Source organism: Manduca sexta, chromosome 17 (assembly GCF_014839805.1).
Source record: "Manduca sexta isolate Smith_Timp_Sample1 chromosome 17, JHU_Msex_v1.0, whole genome shotgun sequence".
Taxonomy (NCBI): domain Eukaryota; kingdom Metazoa; phylum Arthropoda; class Insecta; order Lepidoptera; family Sphingidae; genus Manduca; species Manduca sexta.
Window position 1 is genome coordinate 14,931,778 of NC_051131.1, and position 21,800 is coordinate 14,953,577.

The 21,800-nt window shown below is 43.3% G+C and overlaps 1 protein-coding gene across 2 annotated transcripts; it reads right to left on the reverse strand.

Moving 5' to 3' along the window:
* Positions 1–625: 625 nt before the first annotated feature.
* LOC115450675 (eIF-2-alpha kinase activator GCN1) lies at positions 626–21,583 on the reverse strand. 2 transcript variants are annotated; one of them, XM_037439604.1, is made up of 39 exons: positions 21,457–21,583; positions 21,279–21,381; positions 19,714–19,909; positions 19,334–19,517; positions 19,019–19,183; positions 17,734–17,986; positions 16,274–16,452; positions 15,872–16,069; positions 15,542–15,703; positions 15,232–15,391; positions 14,232–14,564; positions 13,711–13,904; positions 12,933–13,111; positions 12,583–12,712; positions 12,133–12,213; positions 11,678–11,901; positions 11,330–11,526; positions 10,921–11,088; positions 10,505–10,635; positions 10,155–10,291; positions 9,839–10,055; positions 9,310–9,738; positions 9,091–9,219; positions 8,787–8,910; positions 8,111–8,347; positions 7,619–7,798; positions 7,100–7,389; positions 6,738–6,933; positions 6,321–6,626; positions 5,772–5,980; positions 5,337–5,474; positions 4,958–5,110; positions 4,494–4,682; positions 3,974–4,236; positions 3,572–3,893; positions 3,150–3,380; positions 2,364–3,044; positions 2,032–2,256; positions 626–791 (listed from the first exon to the last, which is right to left on the reverse strand). In XM_037439604.1, the coding sequence occupies exons 1-39, from the start codon at positions 21,469–21,471 to the stop codon at positions 669–671; spliced, it is 8,031 nt and encodes a 2,676-aa protein (XP_037295501.1). In that variant the 5' UTR covers positions 21,472–21,583; the 3' UTR covers positions 626–668. The 2 variants fall into 2 exon arrangements, with proteins under 2 accessions (XP_037295501.1, XP_037295502.1); XM_037439605.1 differs by lacking the exons at positions 15,542–15,703; positions 15,872–16,069; positions 16,274–16,452; ... (4 more) ...; positions 21,279–21,381; positions 21,457–21,583 and having other exon boundaries at positions 14,232–14,553.
* Between the last annotated feature and the right edge of the window lie 217 nt (positions 21,584–21,800).

The following is a 21,800-nucleotide window of genomic DNA, read 5'->3' on the forward strand; positions in this document are numbered from 1 at the left end:
AATACAAAGTAAAATTATTATGGTTAAAAAAATCTGATTGGGAGTTGGAAAGATTTTAAGATAGTCAATATCATGTGATATGGATATATTGTTAACTATTGTGCTTCAGTTGTTCCTCTGCCTACTCTTTGAAGAGACAAGAGTGCAAGCTTAGTGATCGTAATTAAGCTTCACGTGGAAAATGTAAATTTTGTGTCAACTTTGCCTAATCTTGCAAATATGTACCTTTGCTTGTTTAGTTATCAAGATAAGGTGATAAATGATAACATTATCAGTCATCACAATTTCACTTACACTGATCTTTAATATATACCATAATAAATTTTTATTGATTTAGTAGTTTGGACTACTTTTCTTGTATTAAATATGCATACAAAGATTTCTAGTAGATATATAAAGACACACTATTCAATGCCACTGGCTAGTGAATCCCAACACAATTTACGAATATGTCATCATTAGTATACAATGAAATAAGCAGGAAGGAATCAATGCATAGGATGCAGGTTCACTACTTACCAGGATTAACAAAAAGTAATAAAGGTTGACTTACGCTTATTGTGTTTGTTTTCAAATGCACATCCAGAATAGTTGTTAGGTTGAGGTCAAAATAAAACACAGGCAGTTCCATAAAATTAAATATATATTCTTAAGGAGTAGAGTGGTGCTCAAGTGAGCAGCGTGCAGTCGAGGTCCTCGTCGCGTCCGTCGGAGTGTGCGCGGCGCAGCACGCGCGCCACCACGTCCGCCAGCGCCTCGCGCGCTCCCTCGTCCAGTAGAGACATGCATTGCTGAACAAGATAATCACATTTATAGCTACACTTTACTAAAAAAAGTCTGTATAAATCTAAAATAGTTTTTTAGTGTTTAATTACTTTTCTGAGAAATAAATTTCATATATATTTTCTAATAAACATACATTCGTAAAAAATACACTTGTATGTTTAGAGTTATTATAACAGGATTACAAAGTAGTACACAACATTTGGCTTGTTACCTTAAATCATTATAAGCCAATGTTAAATCTAATAATAAATAGTAATAAGTAAACTTAAATGTTTAAACTCGTTAAATGCTGCATTATGATGCTTAAAGGAAATTATACCTACTCATATAGACTTGCTTACAATACAATTACATTAAAACAGTTCCATAAATAACAGTGACAAAATATTGTATGACTTATATTATCAGTATACTTGAAGTGGTCAGTTGATTTGAATCATAACTGCAATAAACGGTTGTGACTTGTTTTTTTTATTATTATTTTTGTGTAAAACAACTGGAGGGCAAGCTAGTTTATGATATACTTAAGATATACTAGTAAATATATTATTTATGGGACAAAGGCACATGTTAAAACTATTAAATGCATATTTTACACTATTAATTGTACTTTTTTTGTCACACCATCGACAGTCCAGTTATAAATTCGTTGGAACCGCGCGTCACAGACCTCAGGTAGGTAATAAACGACCCATAAATTTACATTTTGATTATATAAACAACAATAGTCAAGATGTACATATATATCCATAAAATCTCCATAAAATGAATGTATTATAATTTATCGGGTGCTCTGAACGCGACGACCTTGTCGATAATATCTTACTTCACGCTCATCTCAGGTGTTTAGTTTACAACATGCTATTATGTCTTGAGACAAGAACAATTAATTGTAAGTTACGATGCATATTTGTGTCGTCTAACATATTCTAGGATGATAGAAACAAGTGTATTCCAATAGTATACTATATTTATACCTTTGTTTTAGCTTGCTAATTCCTCCAAGTATATCAGAGATAGAGCCTAATGGGTACCTGATATATAATTATTTTTTCACTGAAAATGATGTAGTGTGGTGTGTAATACAAGGAAATGTTTCTTTGTTTGCGTCACATTTTTATCTAATTTCAAAGAATCAGATAAACTTAACGTGATTGAAAGTAATTATAAGCATGACCTCTTGTACACTATGGAGAAGTGGTTCTGATGTCCTTGTCCTTTTTGGATTATGAGTAAGGTACCTACCTGGTGGAACTGTTCGTCGTGCGGCAGACGCAGCACGGCGCGCAGTGCGAGTTCGGCGTTGGCGCGCACGTACGTGTTCTTCTCCTTGGTGCCGTTGACGAGCGCGGGCAGCAGCGCCCGCAGCACGTCGCCGCCTGCGCCGCGCTCCAGCCGCGCCTCGCGACCCACTACCGCGCTCGCGCGGGCCATCAGCTGCTTCACCTCGTTACTCGTGTGGTTCATGCTCTGCACAAACATATTGTAATTATAGTGAGAGAGCAAAAGAATTCGAGCACAATAACTATCCGATTACAAATATAGAGTAAAAACCAGGCATCTAGCACTTCACTCACCCTGACAAACTGTGAGAGGATATTTTGCGGTACAGGTTTATCGTTTTCGAGCAGGTAGCGCATCAGGTACCCGATGCCGCGGATGCCGTTGCACACTATAGGAGTTTTATCACTGGCGAGATACGAGAGTAGCGTCTTCTCCACTTTGTCTTCATAAGGATCTCTGTACACGTGATCCGGAGTCTCCTTTAGCGCGACGAAGAGCGCACACGATCGACCGTGAATTAACAGCCAGTCTTCGGGCGGGTGTGTGGGGGGATGCGCGGCGGCGAGCACGTGGTGTAGCAGCGCGGCGTCGCGGTGTGCGGCGGGTAGGCAGTGCAACAATGCGCCCAGGCAGCCGCCCACGGCGCCGCGCGGAGGGTCCTCGGGGTGCGCCAGTAGCGCCGGGGTGGTCAGTGTCGACAAGATGGCCAGCGTCAACTGCTCCGACATCTTATCGCCGCCGGCCGTGATTATGCTGCGCAGCGCTTGTAGCATCGTCTCCCGGATGGCGGGGTCCTCTGTGTTCTTGATGCCGTTGTGCATCTCCACGAACAGTGGGTCGGCCCGGGTGTGGATCACCACCAGCTGTGACAATGCCACGCCCGCCTTGATGCGCACCGGCCGACTGGTGTCATTTAATGCCTTCAGGAATGTCGTTTGGAGTTGTGGTAAGAACTGCTTCAGCATCACGCCGACCTGTCGATTATTTCGTTTATTATTACATGATCATTATACTAATTTCATAATATGATTATATCATTATATTATGTGTGTCAAGTTAGAGTTTAAGTTAATATATACCTTAGACAGCAGCAGTGCGAGCGTCTCTAGCACGGCCGCCTTAACGCTCGAGTTGAACCGGTCGCCGAGGATGCGGATGAGGGGGCCGGTGATGTGCACCACCGACGGCTGAATGGAGTCAGGGCTCGTCAACTTGATGATGTCGCCCAGCATCATAGCCGCGTTCTCCTTCTCCTCTGGCAGACCATTCAGAATCGACTCGCGGAACAGCGGCAGGATCGGCGTTAAGCCCTGGTATTGAAAACATTTATTCAATACTATTGTCTAATAAACTTTTTAATATTACTCAGTGATGAAATGATTGACAACTATTACAAATGCTCAAAAACTGTAATAACACCACCAATACATTGGAATTGCAAAGTTCTCCATGACACTATACTTATATTAACATGGTTTATATAGATAGGACAAATAGTAACCTTAGGCAGACAGAACCCTGGTAGCAAATCGCCCTTCAGGTCCGCTGTGGCGTAGCGCACGGCTTGCCGCACGTCGGACACGTGCGCTATCTGTCGCTCGACGTCGAGCGTGCGGGTGAGCGCAGACAGTGCGTCCCACGCCATCATCACCACGTCGGGGTCCTCGTCCGCGAACAGCAGCAGCAGGCCGCGCATCAGCTGCGGCACGTGCGGCGCCAAGTCGGCGCGCGTGTGCCCCACGTACGCGCACAGCAGCGCCGCCGCCGCGCGACGCTTCGAGTCCGTGCCCGTGCGCACCGCCTCCAGCAGGCTATCGACGATGCTGTCACAAACAAGAATGACATGAATGTTTTGCTGTAACAAGAGTGTATTGACGTGACAAGTATCGGTGGGTGCGCGTACCATCTGACGCCGGGCGCGTCGGCGACGGGCAGCAGCGCGTCGCGGCAGTGGTCGAGCTCCACGGGCTCCTGGTCGGTGCCGCGCGCGGCGGCGAGCGCGGCGAGCAGCGCGGGCAGCACGCGCGGCAGGTGGCGGCCGAGCGCGCCGCCCGCCGCCGCCGCCAGCGCCGACAGCGCGCGCGTGTCCACGCCGCCGGGGCCGCCCGCGTTCGTCAACACCGGGATCAGGTACGGAAGCACCGCGCGAGACTTTATCGCCATCACCTGGACACCACGCCACACATGCTAATAATTATGGTGCGTTGCATAAATTATTACATGAGTCGGTAATTAACGAGCTTATGTAAGACACTTTACAGTGTAAGATCACCTGGCATGAGCATACAATACCGAAAAAAATGACCTATACAGTATATCGATGAGATTTTAAACAGCACTTTTTGAAGCGTCGGGAAATCATACCGACTTCAGTTACATATAGCAATTACACATTAAAATGTTCAATAATTTAATAATTGTACCTGCTTGAGTCCATCTAGTGTAGCATCAGCCACTGCAGGATCTGGGTCGTGGAGCTGGTCCAGCATGGGCGGCAGGATATCGTCTAGGGCTTTGTTGCCAATAGTGGCGTGCAGCGAGTCGAAAGTTCTCGCCGCCGCTAGCCGCACCTCCGGCAGAGGGTCGCATAGTGCCGTGCGTACGGTCGGCACCTACACATATCATAAAATAATAAGATATGCAACGAACGAATCTATCAGAATAATCGGCATACGAAACTAAGGTATTTTAATGGAAAATTTATAACAAAATATGTAACAATATCTTTGTTTATGTACAGATCGCACAAAGTTTTTGCAACAGTAGCAAGTCGCTTGCTTTTATGAAACACCTGACTAATTTCTAAGTATTCTCCGTACAAAAACAAACTTAAACCTTTTTCTATAATATATAGCGATTAGTATTGTAAAGCGAGTGCGATGCTTACCAGTCCGTCTGCAAAGCTGAGCACGGCGTCCCTGGAGGTGGAGGCGAGGATCTCGCCGAGGCCGATGCAGACGCCCTGGCGCTGGTCGGCGCGCGGCGAGCGCAGGCCGCGCTCCAGGATGGGCACGATCTCCGGCAGCACGCGCTCGCCCAGCTGACACACAATGTACGGGTTACTCATACTGAACCAGGTGAGCTGCCACTTGGCACGTGCAGGGTATGCTTGTGTACTTACAGTATGCTAATCTCTCACAGTAATGATAATTTAACACGACATATGTCAGAAAATGTCAACAGTGGACGACATCAGTGCAAATTATATTAAAATGTCAACACGTTAATCAGCTAACATAGAATATTAAAAATTATAGTGATCTTACCTTCCGGACGAGGTCTCCAAGCGTCCTTGCCGCGACCTGCCTCTTGTCGTAGCTGGTGGAGGCGAGGCAGCCCAGCAGCAGCCCGAATAGCGTCGGCAGGATCTCGCGCAAGGTCTTCGGCGTGTTGGTCACAACCACCTAAACACCAAACCATGGTAAATAACATAATGTCAAGTACAACTTCGTCTAATATTTCAAGTATTTTTCATAACTTTAAATTTAGTCAAAAAGTTCTGGTTTGTCGTCAATAAAGTATTCGATATTATCTACTGAGGAACTTTAAAAGTATCAAGCTACACCAAGTTTAATTGCTTTTATAGTTCCGACAAACTTGTTGAGCTTCAAAGCTATGAATCCCAAAATTGCGTACTATCCATTATAGGTCCCCGGAACAATAACGTTTGTAAAGGCGGGAATTGGTATAATGTTGAGTACCTTCCAGACGTGCAGCGCGGCCTGGCGCACCATGAGCGCGACGTCGCTGCGGCCCATGTAGAGGCCGGCGAGCACGCGGTTGCGGCGCTCCGGCCCGAGCGCGTTGATGATGGCCTTGTGCGACTGCTCCGTGCCGAAGTTGTCGTCCTCGCACGCCGTCTCCGTCGTCATCTTGCCCGACACGCCCGATATGCGGTACAGCAGGTCACCTGTCAGCAAATCGGGCCATAAAGTCATTGTAAATTTTAAATATATGTACTTTCTTTAGTATAGTTGCGTAGTTGATAGCTTGAGGATCTCTGGCTTCACTATGAAATCGTGATATTTGTTAATTTCCATAATCATTTGCTAGAAATTAATGTTACCAGTTGTTTGTAAAAAAAAACTCTGTGACAAAATTGACGTCATATTCCAGCATCGCAGATGGGTCATGGGCGAACCAAATCTAGTAAAGCTTTGTTATTAAGACTGCCTCCAATCAATTGTCTAAACATACAATATATGTCATATGAGTAAAGAGTGATTACGTCACTACTACTGCTAACTCACCGAGCAATTGCACGGAGCTATACCGGATCCTCCAGTTATCATCAAACAGGCCCTTCTCCAGCTCCGGCAGTAGCAGCGTGATCGCCGACTCTGCGTACAAGTTAACGATCCTCTGTCCTGCCTTCAGCGCCGTCTCGCGCACGTACTCGTTCTCATCTGCCAACGCCTTGAGGATCGGGTTGATGATCTGTCCGATGTACGGCGTGAACTCGTCCGTGAACGCGCCCGGCATGTAGATGAACATCATTATGTAGCCGTCCTTCACGTGCGGCGCGATATCCGTGCGCTCCGCTGTTGCGATTATGTCTGTAACAAGATGCGTGTTAGTATTCTCGAAAGTATTAGATTCTTCAGATCCAAAATCGATAACGACTGTAATCGATATCACAATAAATAACGATAATCAGTATAAAATACCTGGCATGATCTTATGCAGTTTGTGCACTCCGAGTCCGGCAACTACTTCAGACAGACCCTGTGCAGCGCCGGAGCGGTCCACCGAGCTGGTTTCCGAAGTGAGGGTGTGCATGAGCCACGGCAGCAGCTCCTCGAAGCTGCTCTCGCCCATGCCTTTCACCATAGCACCGAGAGCTCGTGCTGAAACGCTTCGCACCTGTAGGTAAAATGATTTTTTAATACCAGCCCATCACATTCGTATCAACAACAATGGACAGAGTGTGGAACCTTATCATAAGTCTTTAAAGTTTAGTTTCCAGTAGCCTTTGAGCTCTAATTACGTTGATGACTCATACTAGAGATATTTAAAAGTAAAAGATTACCTCCGGCACTGGATCCAACAAGGAACTCTTCAAGCCTGGTATGATGTTGGGCAGGTATGGCAGCAAGTCTTTCTGGTCGGTGAGTGAGTACATGTTACCGATGATCTGCGCGGCCATCTTGCGCGTCTCAGTGCTGCGGTCGAGGAACGCGCGCTGCACCACCGGCATGATCAGTGCCAGTGACGGCGCGTCGATGAAGTGCACGAACTTCGTGTCTAACAGCGTTTGGAGACACGCTGACGTCTTGTTCGAGGGATCTTGAAGCGCATTGAGCAGCACCGGTACGATGGCTGGACGAGATATAATGAATTAGTCAGTGAGATCGATAGAGACTTAATAAATAAATCTACTTCCTTTCTCAATTTCCATTCCTCTCCTTTGAATAAACCGCAATCAACATTGATGTGCATCAGTATTTATGAAAGTCAGTGGGCTTTTACTATCGAGTGACCTACCATCTTATTTGTTTAACTTGCAAAAAAATAGCTTAATCTTTACACAAATGTACAATCCACATACCTTGAATCTCGGGGTTCCTGATGACGGAGCCGATAACCTTCAGGGCCTCGGCGCCAGCCTCCTGCACGCGCATGTGCGAGTCGCTCAGCACCTCTATCAGTTTTGGCACGATGGAAGGCAGGCATGACGACAACTGCTTCGGCGCGCAGTACGCCATTGCACCGAGCAACTCGATGGAACCTGATAAAGTTTATTATTAAAATCGTCCTTTGACATGATGTCATTTTCTGAAAGATGTTAAAAGTCTATTCCAATCATTGAGACAAATTCGCAGGACCATAAAGTATGTAACACAAATTGTTTTTAAATGGATCACTTCTCAGGGAACGACATCAGCTCAGTGATCATCCATAATATTTATTTCTCCCTTCCCGCCAGCCCGAGCTGGCTTCTTTGTTTACTTTGTCTTTAATTTATTTTATGTCATATATACAATGTCTGTAGCTACATAAGCTACATAATTAAAGTAATAGTTATAGTGTTGGCACAGACCGGCCTTGGTGCGCCAGTTGTCGTCCTGCAGCGCCTGCAGCAGCGAGGGCAGCACGAGCTTGACGCCGTGCGCGCTGAGGCGGCTCATGATGAGCTTGGCCGTCTCGTCCGCCGCCGAGCGCACGTACTGCGAGCTGTCGCCGAAGCACAGCAGCAGGTGCGGCAGCACGTGCACGATGTACGGCTCGAACAGGCGGCCCAGCTTGTGGCACAGCAGCTCGAAGCCGAACAGCGCGCCTGCCGGACAACACGGTGACCAAACTTATTATAACACAAATGATTTATGAGTTCCAAGTTAATTGATAAAAATAAAGTGTATGGGAATGAGATCTTAGCGATAAGTCATCTGGCCGAAAGCAAAAGAATAGACATGAAAAGAAACTGTAGAAAGAAAATTGAATAAACGTCTGTAACTTATCTAAAGTCTTTGTTGCAGCACTCAAGAAGCAATGTATTATATTGTATGTGTCATAGTTTATTAATATAATTATGGTGTCATAGATAAATAGGAACAAAAAATCTACAATATTTAAAAAAAAAAATGAAAATCAATACCCAGGGAAACACTGTCAGAATTTTATAATTTGAAACTCTAATTGTCTCAAAAAGTCAGACAAATAGGAAAATTATTAGCGACATACGAAACCAGCATGTGTAAATTAGAAAATATAGAAACCTTCTCTGTACTTGTAGTTCTTTTTCTCCTGTATGGCCTCGGTGAGCTTGCCCATCACGTCGAGCTGCTTCAGCGACAGGATGCCGAGCCCCTTGATGATGCCGGCGATGCCGTACGCCGCGCCCTACGCAATACGCATACGTCTTCACTTATAAACATACAACTTATTATTTTTTGTACAGTACCAGTGTCACCAGCAAAAGGTTATTTGTTGTTAGTTATTTTTATATGTCTGACAGGAGTCCCCAAAGCACAGAGTTCATGAATAAAACGGTTTATGTTCTGTGTAAGAGTGCATACGTACCCTCCTGTCGCCATATTTCTCTGCGGTGAGGAGTTGTTTCATCAGCTTGTTCATGATGTTGGGGATCTCTTCCTCGAGCGCCGGCGAGCTCACCAGGTGCGGCAGGCAGTTGCTTACTGCTTCTTGGACCTGGTGGACAGCGATAAGAAGTGATGCACAACATACATGGCAAGATAAGGTTCGCAGGTGATGGAGGAATTTGTTTCCTGAGAACAGTACCTGCTGGCTGGGCGTAGAGAGTGCGGCGACGAGTCGCAGCGTGATGGGTCGGATGCGCGGGTCGGCGGGCTCGAGGTGGCGCGCGAGCGAGCCCATGAGCAGCACGACGGCCTGGCGCACGGCGTCGTAGCCACCAGACTTGGGCGCTTTATCGAGGAACTCCTCGAAAACGGGCAGCTGGCTGCTGATTGTCTCCTTGCCGTGTAGCTCGACGAGTGCCATGGCGGCGTCCAGCATGCGCGCGCGCACGTGCTCACTGCGGTCGGCGAGCGCGTGGTGCACGAAGAACCGCGCGGCGGCCGGCGCAGCACCAGTCGGCAGCAGCGGCGCCAGCGACACCAGCGCCAGCGCCACGCCGCGACGGCACGTCCACGCGTCCAGCGCGGGCTCCACCACGTGTCCGAACTGGTCCAGCTTCTCCGGGATCAGCTGAACATCATTTGTGATATAAGTGAACAAACGAACTTACTAGTGAATCTGCAATATGTAACAAAACATAATACTCTTTACAAACTAGTAAAGTACTCACCGGCAGCTTCTCTTTATAAATGTCTTGCAGCCGTTGCAGCACATCGGTAGGGTCTGCGCCAACGCGTTCTACTAAGTGCGCGAGCGCATGCGCGGCGGATCGCTGCACCGGCTCCGCTGGGTGCTGGATCTCTTGCAGCATTAGCTCTACTAGTACCGGCTCACGACTCCATTGTTGGCCTATTGGCAGCTTCGCCCATAGCTCTTCTGCTAATTTTCTACGCATAACATAAGGGGAAGGTATTAATGTTGAGCGTTCATGTTGTATGCATAGGACTGCGTTGTCAAAGCTCACATATTACATGAATGGCACTCACTTGTTATCCTCCTGTACGTCGAAGGTGGCGACGAGCAGACGCTTGGTGAGCGTGAGAGCGTAGTCTGCGTCCTCGAACAGCGCCGGCAGTCCCTCGGTGAGGCACAGCAGCGCGCGCAACGACGCGTCACGCACCGCCTACAATACACGTGCGAGATTAGACGAGTCAATGATTTACAGACAAAGCAACAAATTACTTTTATAACGCAACGGCACACAAATTGCCCGCTAAAAATAAATTCATTTAAGTTTTAGATTCTAATACAGAGCAGAGTGATATACAATGTAAGAAAAAATCATATATTTAGCACACGTCACACAGTCTACAGATGCGGTAAGGATATTATTAACCTGGTCTGGGCTCTGCAGACCGGCGAGAAGACGGTCCACGTCGGAAACGGCTAGCGGCGCCAGCGCAGCACACGCGGCCGTCTCTAGCAGTGCCACCGTACACGCCACCTGCACCCGCCCAACAGTCTCACCTGCACATACATCAATTACTGGTGTACACTACATAAAATCACTTAGCAGGTAAGTATCAGATATGCATTGAAATTTGTATCTAACTTTATAGGAAACACAATATACAAGCTGAAAAACTCGACACAAGGTGAATGACTCATTCTGAAGATATCCCTGTGTATAACCGTTAACAATAATAACAAATTAGCCTCTTTCTAGTTGGTTGAAGAACCTAAAGTTCCTTTGATCTATCGTCACCGATGTTTATATAAATAAGTACTATAGTCAGAATGAAGGTGCCTCACCAATGAGTTCGATGAGCATGGTGTACATGTGGTCTATGGGGAAGAGCGCGGGGTGCAGCAGGTCGCGGCGCGCGGCGGGGTCTCCGCGCAGCGCCGCGTGCTGCGTGATCACCGCCAGGCCGTTCAGCACGGACTGCTCGTCTTCCTCCGCCAGCGTCGGCGTCAAGCCTGACAGACAACAAATACACTTATTTATTATCGATAAATCATACAACTCATTTTCATTCACTTAATTGTTTGCTTCTCACTTTGATGTTTAATGAGAACAGTTTTATTTTTATTAAAAAAACGGCAAGAAATATTTTTAGGTAAAAGTGAATATAATCTTTAGGAATATTTGCATGTTTGTACTTCTCCCTCCCAACCTTATATCAGATTATACTGGTTCCAATTCCAGGTTAAAACTCACCGAGGCTAAGCAGCGGGAACACATAGCAGAACCCTGGCGCGCTGAAGTGGTTCACCTTGGTGGGGAGCTCGTCGTCATCTGTGTCAGTCTTCATGCCGGCGGTGGCGGCGTACAGCATGTTGATGGCGCGCACCGTGCCCGACTCCAGCGGCTCGTCCTCCCAGCCCGGCTCCAGGTCGCACTGCGGCTTGTGTAGTCTAGGGCACAAAAGAGAATATAAATAGTGATCTTTGAGTGAGAAGTCAAATTAATTTGAAAATGCGGTTTGAATGAAACCATGATTATAATTATTAACATTATACTTGAACATATGTTTAGTGACCGTAGGGCAGTAGTGTATAGACGTACCGGATGGTGAGCCTGGCAACAGTTTCGGCGAGCAGCGCGTGGTCGGGCAGCAGCGCCGTGCGCAGGCGCATGAAGGCGGCGGCGGCGCGCGGCGCGGCGAGCGGGGAGCTCAGCGCGGCGAGCAGCGCGGGCACCACGCGCCGCGCCGCCGCCGCGCCCGCGCCGCCGCCGCCGCGCACCACCGCCGACAGCAGCTCCACGGCCGCCACCACGCGACCGTTCAGCTGCACACACATCACCACTCATTATACTCAACCAACCGATAAACACGACACGAGTGCTCTAGCCGTACAATATAGCAGTATAGCAGCCTTAACCTATATAATATACATTACATAATTTATATGCAGGAGCTAATATTTCCCACATTTTTTTTAGATAATGATGTAGATGTCAAAGGATATAAGTTACTACGACCAAAGTAATATAGTTGATTTTAATTTGAGAACACTCACCACACTGAGCCTCTGTCTGATGGCACTTTCCTTGGCCAGTTGTGCTTTGATGGCGTCTTTTTGTTTCACCGTCAGTTGGACCTGAAACAACACCACAGAGCTATAGTAACATTTTACATTTAATATAAATCATGCTACTCCTCTAATGATTATTTTCTCCAAAATTTCATCATAGTCCAATATGTCTTAGCTCAACTTGCGAACATTTTAAATGACGCGACGTTTTGTTTCATGTCAAAACTATAAACTACACAGTGCCACGAATACGTCACGGACGTCCGAGTTGTTTAATCATGATGATTGTAAATGGTCGAGAGGCTAATTCGTGACATCACAAGTTGCTCTCTGGGACTATGACAATCAAATGACTCTGACAATCGTGTCTCATGCCAAGTACGAGAATCTCTAGGCTGCGTTGCATTGTGAGTGTCAGCTAAGTCATGTGGTTACCTCCTTGAGCTTTCCCTCTCGGCGTCTCTTCTCCTCAAGCTCTCGGCGCAGCTGCAGCTCTTCCAGCTGGTCCTTATAGCTATACGCTTTGCTCTCACGCTTTAGGTTCATCTCTTTGCTGTCATCATTGCTGCATAAAAAAATAAACACATTAAGGTACGTATATATGGTTGAAAATTAAATTAGTAAAATAAGGCAGTGAATTATTTCAACATACACGCCTGTATCTCGGAAGAGGTAGGCAGAAATAAAAATAAATGACAATGACCCAGATTATCTGTCATAGACATCATGATCATCAGCCACAGGATGTGCATTGAAGCCCTGGTTATGTAAGTATGGGTACTGACCCGGGCACGGCGCTCTTGTCGTAGAGCTCTCCGTCGGGCGTGAGGTAGGTGAAGTACTCGTCGCGCGTGACGCGCAGCAGCTCGCCGTCGCACAGCGCGTGCAGCGCGTGCTGCACGGCGCCGCCCGCCACCACCTCCGCGTTCACGCGCACCAGCGTCGACACCACGTTTGACATCGTCTACAACACAGTTATAATGTACTTTACTGATGGTCTCATGTGTGAGAGTCCGCCTGGGTAGGTATCACCGCTATGTCTATTTCTGCCATCAAGCAGCAGTGTGTAGTCACTCTTGTGTTCCGGTTTGAAGGACATTGTATCCAGTGTGAGTACTGGACATAATAAGACTTAAATCTTAAGTTTCAGGATGGCGAGCGCAGTAGAATACCAAACAATACTTTCTAATTCAAGGTGTAGGATGGTGTTTCTACTATTTATGGGCGACCGTATCGCTTACCGTCAGGCGAACGGCAAGCTCATCTCATCATTAAAAACAATAAGAAAGAAAACACTCCAGTTATGTGCATGACCTACGTGAGCCGCAGTGAACGTGTATATATCAATACTGTTGTACAGGGTGCTGACAAAGAAAAATAAGAACTCAAGTTTAAACCTTATCAATACTTTCGTATAAAGACCAAACAAAGTGTTTCGCCTCTATCGTAATAAAAGGAGATAAGGTTCAATTTTAATTGTAATAAAATTCGACGTAATCTCTTCGACATTTTAAAGTACATTTTAATACACTATAATTAAATAACGACAGGTTGCCAACTAACCTCATTAGGGGTGAAATCACTGATGTAAATATTCCTTAGGTTGTTGGCATACATCCCCACCAACTTCTTAGGCTGTAGGCCGAGATATACTACCACTTTGGTCCATGCATGCTTGTTCACTGCCATGGCCAGTGGATGATGGCAGCAGCGCAAAGCCTCTATGGCTAATGGCTCGAGGTCTTCAGTGGGATACTCTGTTGGAATAAATAATTAAATTTATTTGCGAAGTTGTCAAAATAAATATAAGAAACGATAAATGTACCACCACCCTTAGGTTGACTGGGAGAGAATGCCTTTGGCATTAAGTCCGCCGATATACTTATTATGTATATAAAGTGCAAAATAAAATAAAATAAATAAATGTAGACATCAACAAAGAATAAGAATTTAGTTATTTGCTGTATGAATTTTGCGAGAAGATTAGAAGCCACACAACACTTTTTGATATATTTATATTTCCTATCATATGGCTGTTTTGAAGATCAGCAACTTTTCACCACAAATAAGAAGCATCAACTCACGTTTATAAGAGCACAATGCATGCACACAATCCAGTATCATCTTGCCGGTGACTTCCGACGCCTTCTCCTCGGGCGGCGTCTTCTCCTTCACGTTGAACACCTTGCCCTCCTCCAGCACTTCGTTGAGCTTCATCACCAGGTTCTTGGCAATACTGGCTCCCGGAGCCTTGGCCATCATCGCCTTAGTCTCCTCGAGCGCGAGGGACCTGACGCTCTTGGCCGTGGAGAGCAGCATCAGCACCAGCGCTCTGTAAACCGGCGAGTTTTGCTCGCTGGCCACACTTTGGTAGTTTTCCAACACAGTCGTGCATAGCAACACCACCTGCATTAGGACTATAAAGGGGTAAATGTTATAGAGTACCTCGGCTTTTGGCTTGAACACATCGATGAAGCGGACGATGCGCTAAATTATATGAATATGCGACATTACTACTGGGATGGATATCTGCTTTGAGGGAAGGAAGGGAAAGGAATAATATAGTTTGCGTGGTATACCACGATATGATGGAAATTAACTTGATACTGATCTAGAAGAGCAGAAGAAAAAGACATATTATTGTCTTGAATAAGCCGGGATCATGACAAGAAAATGGTGATAAGGTATTATTCATGATGCTAAGTGAATAATAACAAAAATGTGCGAATGAAAGAAAAAAAAAAATGTTTTTGTAATCTATGAATATTTGCTCAAAATTTACAGAAAAAAGCGCGACTTCTATTCCATAAAGTATAGGTCAAAGTATGATAAATCATGCGACCGTGCTATGTGCTTTACGATATTTAACTAAACAGTGGCGTGACTGTATGAGGGTAGTTGTAAATTAAGCATGTTAAAAAGAAATATATACAATAAAAAGAAAAATATGTCTGATAAAAAGAGACTAACTAAAAAAATTGGTCCTTCGAGCCAAACACACTCTGTATATTATTACTAATATTATTAACACCATCACCCAGCCATGCCGCTGAACTCCTACTCCTATGATATCATATTCCTCACCGTCATCGCTGGCGGCGCTGAGCAGGCGGTCCTGCAGCAGCACGTGCTTGTCGGGATGCGCCAGCGTCGTCCACAGCGCGCCGCGGGTCGGCAGCTCGCGGCCCGAGTCCAACAGCACTAAGCCCAGCATTGCGCACACGCCTTCGCTTACTACCAGGTGCTGATGGATAAAACTTTATTGTAAACAGTAATTACTTGAACTCTATCACACAAGTTTCGATGGTGTTAAAAAAAAAAAGTTTTTTAATATATTAATGGTTCACTTTTTATGGTTACTTGCCACCTTAAGATATAGTTTAGTAGGAAGTACCTGCGTGGGCTGCTGCGCCGCCTTCTCAACCGGCTTGGTGAGCAGTGGCGCGAGCGCGGCGGCGTGCGCGGGCGCAGCGATACACGCTCGCAGCGCGCAACTCAGTACGCTCATGTACGCCGTGCGCACCGCCTGCGTCGTGCTCTTAGCAGACAGGTTTTTCTGCACAGCAATGTATTTGTATGTACAATAAGATTATTTCTATCGCATCAAGCGAGCTTATTATGTTTATTACGTAAACAAAGAAAATTATGCTTGTTTCGTTCTATGAAAACAAAGATGTGATAATTTAGTAATAAAATGACATCTATCAAAACCATCACGTTATACCTTGAATATATCGAGCAGGTTCTCCGGCAGCGGTCCGCCGAGCGTGTTGGTCCACTGCTTGAGCACGTCGAGCGCGGCCACGAGCGTGCGCTCGTGCGACTCCGAGTCCAGCACGCGCGACACCTGCGTCGCCGCCTCTGCGTACAACGACACGCGCTCCTCCGCTGTCACTGCGAACTCGCTCAGCGTGCTTAGAGCCTGCGATGAAGGGAAGAGTTATAAATTAGTACCATTCTCATTTTTTTTTCAAGTCCCGAATTGCGAATAAATATTTGTCGTCCAATATAGTCGGTCAATCAATACTCAAGGTACACAGTTTGGGATGAATTTATCTAATATTGATTCGTTCAGTAGTTGGTATGAGTGATGAATGATGTGAGCTATGCGTGTGACGGTGCTGACCTGCAGCACGGCGATTTTATCCTCGCTGGAGGTGAGCTTGCCGGCGGCGCCGTGGTAGTGCGCGGCGGCGTGGCGCAGCAGGTCGCGCGCGGCGGCGACGTCCCGCGTGCGACGCGCCAGGCGGCCCAGCGCCGCCGCCGCTTGTGCACGCACCCACACGTCCTTCGAGTGTACGTTCACTGCGATCACAAAATTATTGACATATCTTTCGCGCTATTAAATTAAAACAAAATATTACCATTGTAAATTCTATGAAGAATTATAATCTATCCTGTTTTCACTAAATAATATATAGTCCATTGAAATGTTACATTTTTTAGGCCTTACCTTGCGTTTTTTAGAGGACGCAATTTTATTTTTTTGAAGTGTAGGGGGTCAGTCTAAAGCTAAAACCAAGTTTGTGGGGTCGCCACCCTTGTCCCACGGCCGCCATCTTGAAAATAGGGGTTGAAATGGTTTTACGGTGTATCTCTTAAACTATTTATCTGACAAAAAAAATGTATAAATATTTTTTGTTGCAAATTAAATTCTTTACAACTTTGGTCTAGTAACTTTTGTCGTAGAACTATAAATAAAAAAGTTATAAGCGAAAATGTTAAGAAATTCAATGTTAAGCAATATCCATTGCAAAGTCATCAGAACGTGTGTTTATAAGGTTCATAATACTTTTTTTGTACTCTCATTTATACCCAAATACCCAAGGGATCATTAGGGAACAAAAGAACATCTGCCTGCTATTATTATTATTATTTCTAACCTCTCTTATTGTAAGAATAGCTGAAAATATTGTATTGAAGTTGTCGTTCAACTTATATCTTTTAGTTGTGCTACATATTTCTGTACGTGCGTTTCTGTTTCTAATTGTGAAGACGATTTTGAATGATTTTAGACACGATTTTAACTTTAGTGAAAACTACTTTTTTTTTATTAGCATTTTGACTTTTAAAAGACTTTTAATAATAATAGCAGGCAGATGTTCTTTTGTTCCCTAATGGTCCCTTGGGTATTTGGGTATTAATGAGAGTACAAAAAAAAGTATTATGAACCTTATAAACACACATTCTGATGACGTTGCAATGGATATTGCTTAACATTGAATTTCTTAACATTTTCGCTTATAACTTTTTTATTTATAATTCTACGACAAAAGTTACTAGACCAAAGTTGTAGAGAATTTAATTTGCAACAAAAAATATCTATACATTTTTTTTGTCAGATAAATAGTTTAAGAGATACATCGTAAAAACCATTTCAACCCCTATTTTCAAGATGGCGGCCGTGGGACAAGGGTGGCGACCCCACAAACTTGGTTTTAGCTTAAGATTGACCCCCCCTATACTTCAAAAAAATAAAATTGCGTCCTCTAAAAAACGCAACCCTAAATGTAACTTTTCAATGGACTAATACCACAGGAAATAATGCATACTGCATAACATCCTCAAACCTTTAAAACAACTGACCAATTAAACTCTTTCCAATTTCAACAGCGATGCCATCCAGGTATATGTCCAGGTTGGCCACCACCTCTCCCACTGCCTGGATGATAGTTTCGGGGCTGCGCAGCATAGCCTTGTGCAGTGCAGGCAGCAGCGTCTCCTGCACCTCGGCTTTGTCCAGCGTTTGCAGTAAGGAGGCGCAGCCGTTGATGTAATTTGCGTTTGGACGACTCTTCACGCTAATCAGGCTCTTTGTAAAGCTTTCGAGCATTTTTGTCTGTAGGAATTACATAAAACATAGTGATTTCTTAAATTCACATTAATGTTAGAAATTAAAAAAAGAAAACTTCGTGTTTTGTTCACAGAGAAGGCTGCAGTCTTCAAAACGTCGGCAGATAAAATAGTTTTATTTAAAAAAAAACCATTGTGTTAACTTATTATAGGTGTCACATATGCACACACATGAATTTATGTATGCATGTTCAAAACAAAATTATGCCTGTTAAATAATTTATATTTGCTTTTTAATACATATTTAGGGTATGATAATATTATGTAGGTATATTGTCTTAGCAGAAGATATTGAACAAGCAAGTAGACTACCTGTTGGTAAGTTATTTTTGTTGTTCATGAAAGCCATGGTCGCTAGAGAAATAAACAAGTTTGTTGATTAGGTCTCAGAATTAGAAGTCAACGCACACACAATAAAAAAAAAAGCAATAATTAAAATGATAATATTAATTTGGTGATTTTGAGTCATTCAACTGCAGTATTAAAAATGTTTAAAGGCATGTTTTAGCTACTATTTCGATGATGCATCTTATTATGATAACTTGAAACATCATGTCAAAATCGAATGTCGGAAAAGCGTAATTCTCTGATGTTCAAACGTATGTCTTGTGACCCCCACAGCTCAAATACTTATATCGAATTTAGCACCCACACACAAACATCAATGTCAATTCAATTAGAGACTGAAATTGCCATTCGCCTTGCATAACCTTACATCAAGCCTTATTTTACTTACTATTTTATTAAGAAAATTATTTGAAATCTTTTGTAATATACACGCGTCAGGTAGTCGTGGTTGGGCGACTTTGTTTTATAAAATGTAAGGATAGAAAACAATATATTAAAACTAAATAAAAATTTGATTGTGTTGATTTCAGTACCAAATAAAAGTATAGTGTCGCGATCATTAAAAAACTAAGGCAGACGAGAAAAGTTCAATACAATTTGTCTTAAGCATTTTGAATAACTATAGGGCATTTTTTTATACACACATGTGCATATTTTTACCTTTCCTTACCTTATGTTTAGTGATGTCATCCTCCTGCGCGGTTTGTCTGTAATGCCTGCAGAGCGCTGAGAAGGCGACGCACACGTGCGGGCCGGAGTCCGGCGCCTGCGCGAGCAACACTTCCATCCACTTTGCGACTTTTTCCTTGCCGATGGTATTCCACGAGTAATGGAGCTGGGAGAAAAAATCGATTGCTTATTATTGGGTTTCTCTACAATAAATAAAGTTCCAATATCTTACAATTTGCTGATATTCTGTACACAGTAACAAATTGATGCTCTTTGCCTCTTCTCTGAACATCAATACTATAGTGTTTATACTCACCATAGAATATGCTTTTTCATTTTTCTTTTTATTTCCATAAGCTGTAACCACTGCGAGAAGATTGGCCTGTGACAACACTAATGTGTTATAGTCATCAATGGTCTGCTCAGGCGCCTTTAAGGTGCACTCCACAAGGACTGTAGACCATCGCAGGGCATATAGACCACTTTGGCATGTGCTCTTACTGTAAGAAAAGAGAAATAACATAGTAATTATGATATGACATTAGCTGCTTAACAAGTTAGTAGTACTGTAGGCATTTGTTTATATAAACTTGTTATTGTAATGTGTAACAAGTTGTTGCTGATTTTTGTGTTTTTAAAGTGGTATAAAAATACTTCCTCTTGGTACTTTTCAGAAAAACAATATTAAATACTTACGAAGTAGCAGTATTCTTCAGCTGTTCAGATATCTCAAGCAACACTGGTAACAGATTCTTCAGTGTCCATTCTCGGTGGTGGGTCGCGAGACACGCAATGAGATCCTTGATATACGACTGTGAGGTGGCATCTCTGTATCGGTGCAGCGTCAATGCCAGCACTCGGCAGACAAACCTAACTACAGGCTCAGTGATACCTGCATTTGAGGGTATTTCTAGTTGTCATGATGTAATAAATATATGCTAGCCTTACATTCAATTTTGTACACATCCATAAACAAAAGACACAATACATCTAATTTTACATTATAAATCAAAACCACAAGGTCCTGTCCTGAGCTTATCATATACTGTGTTGTTAGAATTATGTAATATAAAACTTATATTACTCAGTAATTATGCTGTTTAAAATGTTATTCAAGTTGGAACACTATATTACCTCCATACAAGTGAGCGGAGCAATGCCACTATTCTTTGATGCAATTATACTAGCATATGAGAGGTTATCACTTAATAATTACTGGAACTATCTAGTATTTTTTATTATGCAGAGAAAATGTCAACTTTGAAATGGAACAGGTAATTCCAAATGATAAAATTTTCAATCAGAAACCATAACAGTAAACAATAAATTATTCATGAAAATCTTTTATTCAATAATTCATTAACAGAATGTTGAAAACCAAATCTTGTATGTTTGCTTAGGTATGCATTCAAAGAACTTGCAACCTTTCCCAGGTGACATAGAAGTAGTTTTTGATAATGCATCACTTGTTGAGCAGCAGTCAGTGTAAGTTTATGTTTTTAATATTGTACAATCTATCTATGTACAAACATGTACTTTTTAAAGCTAGGGTAGATGGTTTTTTTTATAATATTTATGTAATCAGTAATTCTAGTATACTCAACATTTGAAAAGAGGTAAATGTTCACTTGTTTTACTAAGTTTTGAATTCAGTGAAGTATGTAAAAGAGGTCTAAAATTAACTTAATTCTGATCTATAACAGCTGATTCAGTAGAAACTTTTCAACAAACAGAATAAAATAACATTTAAAATATAATAAGAAACTAGTGTAGCTGACCACTAGTATCCAATTTAAGATTTAACTTTGTTTCTAGAAATGTCTTCAAAAATAGCATATCATGAAATGACTGACATATATTATGAGAAAACAATAAAGAGCTTTATAATCATTTCATAACACATATTTGTAGTAATGAACATACTATTATTTATGTACTTCTAAGAAGTAAAATTTGAATAACTTGAAGCAAGGCAGGTAACCTAACAATTGTTGAATGTGAGCTGAAATCAATACATCCCAAGCATCAGAGATACATATAGGATGAAAATGTTTGTTTTAGGTACAGACCTGGGGCATTGACATTCGGTGCACACAGGCGCACTAACCATCCCTTCGGCCAATCGCATGCACAACATGCAGCGGCCGGGACCGCGGATCAATACAGCTCTCCCAAACAGCCTAGATAGCTCCCGGGAGTCTGACACCTAACTTGACCTACTTTTGTATTGAACTATAATAGGAAAAATAATCCACAATTACCTGGCGAGGATAATACTTCGCAAATTTCGTTTACAACCTCTCTTCTACCTTTCAAACTTGCGGTTTGGATTTTGAACGGTATATCCTTTAGTTTCTTCAATACCTGTGGATAGACAACTTCGTCACTTATCTGCACACAGTTTGGGATGATGTTTTAGCAAACAGAGACGCAATTTACCTCGGTATCTGCCATTTTCGAAACACATTCACGAATTTCATAAAAATCTAAAAAGACACCACACACACGTCTTGCTATTCAGAGCACAGATTAAAAAGATCTGGGACAGAAATGTCACAATAATGTGTAATGTTTCCCCTGAATAAAATGTGAGTGTGACCAAAAAGTAATAGTAAATATCGACTATCTGCAGCGATTAAAATATCCAGATATGTGCAAGGATTTAACCCCTCTAGTGATTTATTACAAAGTATTTCATTTAATTGGCTTGACACCTCATAAAAATTATCTGTAATACAAATTACAAGATATATATGATTTTTAACTGGTTTAATTAAATACAT

Bases quoted from the DNA above. Each gene is read 5' to 3' on its own strand.
- LOC115450675 (XM_037439604.1), bottom strand. The intron at 11,902-12,132 runs GTGAGTGTTCTC...ATGTGTGTGCAG, and splicing joins TCAGACAGAGGCTCAGTGTG to CTGAACGGTCGCGTGGTGGC. The intron at 3,381-3,571 runs GTTACTATTTGT...TTTCAATACCAG, and splicing joins CAGGGTTCTGTCTGCCTAAG to GGCTTAACGCCGATCCTGCC.